Source organism: Olea europaea, chromosome 13 (genome assembly GCF_002742605.1).
Source record: "Olea europaea var. sylvestris chromosome 13, O_europaea_v1, whole genome shotgun sequence".
NCBI classification, from domain to species: Eukaryota; Viridiplantae; Streptophyta; class Magnoliopsida; order Lamiales; family Oleaceae; genus Olea; species Olea europaea.
In genome coordinates this window covers 21,009,102-21,012,424 of record NC_036249.1, presented here as the reverse complement: position 1 = coordinate 21,012,424, position 3,323 = coordinate 21,009,102, and the positions used below count along the sequence as shown (strand labels likewise).

Sequence of the window (3,323 nt, the reverse complement as noted above, 5' to 3'; positions counted from 1 at the left end):
AACCTAATCTCTTTGTTGGTTTTTCACCACAACCTTCAAACCTCCACAAGAATAATTGGGTACTGATTCATAATTTAGCAATTCATCCAAAAGAGTTTTCAGCTTTGAGAAATACACATTTACACTATCTTCGTTTTGCATCAGGTTTGCAATACTTTGTTTGAGTTCAAAAATCCTAGGTGCATTTTGCTGTGCCAATCTCTGTTCAAGTTCCTTCCATAGATAATGTGTCGTTTCAGCATACATGGTGCTGCATTTTATTTCAACTGCCATAGTATTCTGCAACCAAGTGATTACAATATCATTACATCTCAACCAATGCTCCATAAGTGGACTGTTTGCATCACTAGGCTCTAAAATGCTTCCACCAACAAAATCGAGCTTATTTTTAATCCTGAGTGCTCTTTGCTCGCATGTGCCCAGGAATGATAATGGTTTGAATCCAATACATGAGTAACGAGTATGGATCCAGAGCTATCATTAGCTCTATTGGAAGACAACAAAGCAGCTGAGCTAGCAAATTGCATTAGTCATCAATACACTCAACAAGGGACACATCAGCAGGAAGCCAAGGATTTTCTAGAAGGAACGAGAGAGGAATCATGTAGCTAATATTTGTTATTCTGTTATGCAGCATGTGATAGCTGATAGCATGTGTATAATAGTTAGTTGTAGGTGTGAAATTGTGTATATATATACTGGTATTCTGTACAGATATTTCTTGAGCAAATTCACATATACAAAAAAACGTTTTCCTCTCCAATTGCTCCCCTCAAAATTCTCAACAAAGTTTTTCTACTTTACGACTCTTGAAATGGTATCAGAGCTTGAAAACCAAGATTCAAATGCTGGGAACTCAAATTCAAACCAAAATCCAAACACTGTTGTTCATGATCCCACTCAACCAAACAGTCCATATTTCATAGGAAGCAATGATAGCACTGGTGTTCTGCTCGTTAGCCACACACTGGATGCCAGTAACTATCACTCATGGGCACGATCCATGAAGAGGGCATTACGTATCAAGAACAAATTAGGATTCATCGATGGAAGCATATGCGAGCCAGAAGATCCCAATGACCCTCTGATGGAACATTGGCTGCGTTGTAACGACATTGTGATCACCTAGATGCAGAACACAATGGCCATTGATATAAAGTGCAACACTACTTATGCGGAAACAGCACACCAGTTATGGGTTGAGCTGGAGCAGCGTTTTGCACAGCAGAATGCGCCCCGAATTTTCGAAATTAAGCAGGCCATAACCACGTTGCTGCAAAATCAAGACCCTGTAAGCACTTATTTTTCCAAGCTGAAGACTCTGTTGGATGAACTCATGAATTACGAGGCCATTCCTAATTGCAGCTATGGGGGATTGAAAACTGTGGTCCAAAATCTGCAAAGGGACTGGGTGATGAAGTTCCTAATGGGATTGAATGATTCATATAGAGAAATCAAAGCACAAATCCTATTGATTAAGCCCTTTCCAAGTCTAAATGAGGTCTATTCAATCATACAACAGGAAGAGAAAAGAAGGGAAATATCGACTGAAGGCATTGCACAAGGGGCTGCATCTGAGTCTATGGCTCTTATCACCAAAAGAAATTATAAAGAAAAAGGGAAACAGAACATACCTGCACAGAGGAGGGGTTATTTTTGCACCTTTTGTAAAATTGCAGGACATTCTGTCGAGAAGTGCTTCAAAGCTAACCCAGGAAAACCAATTTGCTCCTATTGTCGAGTTCCTGGTCATTGTGCAGATAAGTGCTACAAGCTACATGGGTACCAACTACGTCACAAAGTTGAAGGGAAGAATAGGCCATCAGCTAATCAATCCATTGCATCGTTGCCCACTGCACAGGAAATGGTGAATGACAAACCTCAAGTGTCATTAAGTCAGGAGCAATATTCACACCTTATGGCTCTTCTCAAACCAGCCACAAGCTCCCAATATCCAAACTACTCAGTAAATGATGTTCAGGGCGTTGCCACTTCTTCCCCCACTGATGAAAATATACACCAACTTTCTGGTATGTCTTTGTGCATGTCTACTTTTAAACTAAAATCACTTGACATCTCACAGGTTCCTTGGATTCTAGACACCGGGGTGACAGATCATATGATCTGTTCGACCTCATTATTCACTTCCATTCATGCAGAAGTTTCATACATGGTTACCCTACCAAATGTTAACAAGGTTCCTGTTACTCACATAGGAACAGTAAAAATCACAGATACTTTGATTCTTCAAAATGTTCTTTGTGTGCCCAATTTTTCCTACAATTTGATCTCTACCAAAAAATTATCACAAATGCTCCATTGCTGCCTAATTTTCTTCCCTCATTGTTGTTATATCCAGGACCTTTCAGTTTGGAGAACGATTGGCATGGGTGAAGTTAAGGAAGGACTATACCATATGAGGCGAGAGGAGGTGGCCTGCTCAACTTTATCAGACCACTTGACTAAATTAAACATACTGCCATCCACTTATGTTTCAGCATCTATAACTAAAAATGTTCAAAACCTAGACATTTGGCATTATAGACTAGGACATTCCTCGTGTACTACTCGTGACATTGATGGTGATATTCATTTTTCAAAATCTTCCAATGACACACCCTGTTCTATATGCCCATTAGCAAAATTGCATAAACCTCCTTTTCCTGTAAGTGTTCATAGAGCTGAAAAATGTTCTGATTTATTACACTGTGATACATGGGGGCCTTGTAATGAGGTTGGTAGTGATGGTTCTAAATATTTCTTAACAATTGTGGATGATTTTAGTCGGTGTACTTGGGCATATATGTTAAAACTGAAATCTGATGCAACTGCTGCCCTCCAAAGCTTTTGTCGTATGGTGGAAACACAATTTGAGACCAAAGTTAAGATAATTCAAACTGATAATGGGGGTGAATTCAACATGAGAGACTTTTATCTCAAATGAGGTATCATACACCATAAACCTTGTGTTGAGACTCCACAACAAAATGCCATGGTTGAGAGGAAACACCAACATATCCTCAACACCGCTAGAGCTTTGAAATTCCAAAGTGGAATTCCCCTAAAATATTGGAACCATTGCATCCTAACTGTTGTATATCTCATAAATAGGACACCATCTTCCGTATTGAATGACAAGACTCCTTATGAAATCCTCTTCAATAAAAGACCAAACTATCTACACCTCAAGGTTTTTGGTTGTTTGGCATTTGCTACAACCATTGTTAATGGAAGACACAAATTCGACCCTAGAGCAAAGAGATGTGTGTTTATAGGGTATCCTTTTGGAATCAAAGGATATAATCTGTTGGACATTGAAACCA

The 3,323-nt window shown here is 39.2% G+C and overlaps 1 protein-coding gene across 1 annotated transcript; it reads left to right on the top strand.

Annotated features, from left to right (window-relative positions):
- Nucleotides 1-1,141: 1,141 nt before the first annotated feature.
- On the top strand, nucleotides 1,142-2,944 carry LOC111408533. The gene has a single exon (XM_023038280.1). The coding sequence runs from the start codon at nucleotides 1,142-1,144 to the stop codon at nucleotides 2,942-2,944; it is 1,803 nt and encodes a 600-aa protein (XP_022894048.1).
- The last annotated feature ends 379 nt before the right edge of the window (nucleotides 2,945-3,323 follow it).

Coding starts and splice junctions, on each gene's coding strand:
- LOC111408533 (XM_023038280.1), top strand. CDS start 1,142: ATGGCCATTGATATAAAGTGCAACACTACTTATGCGGAAACAGCACAC.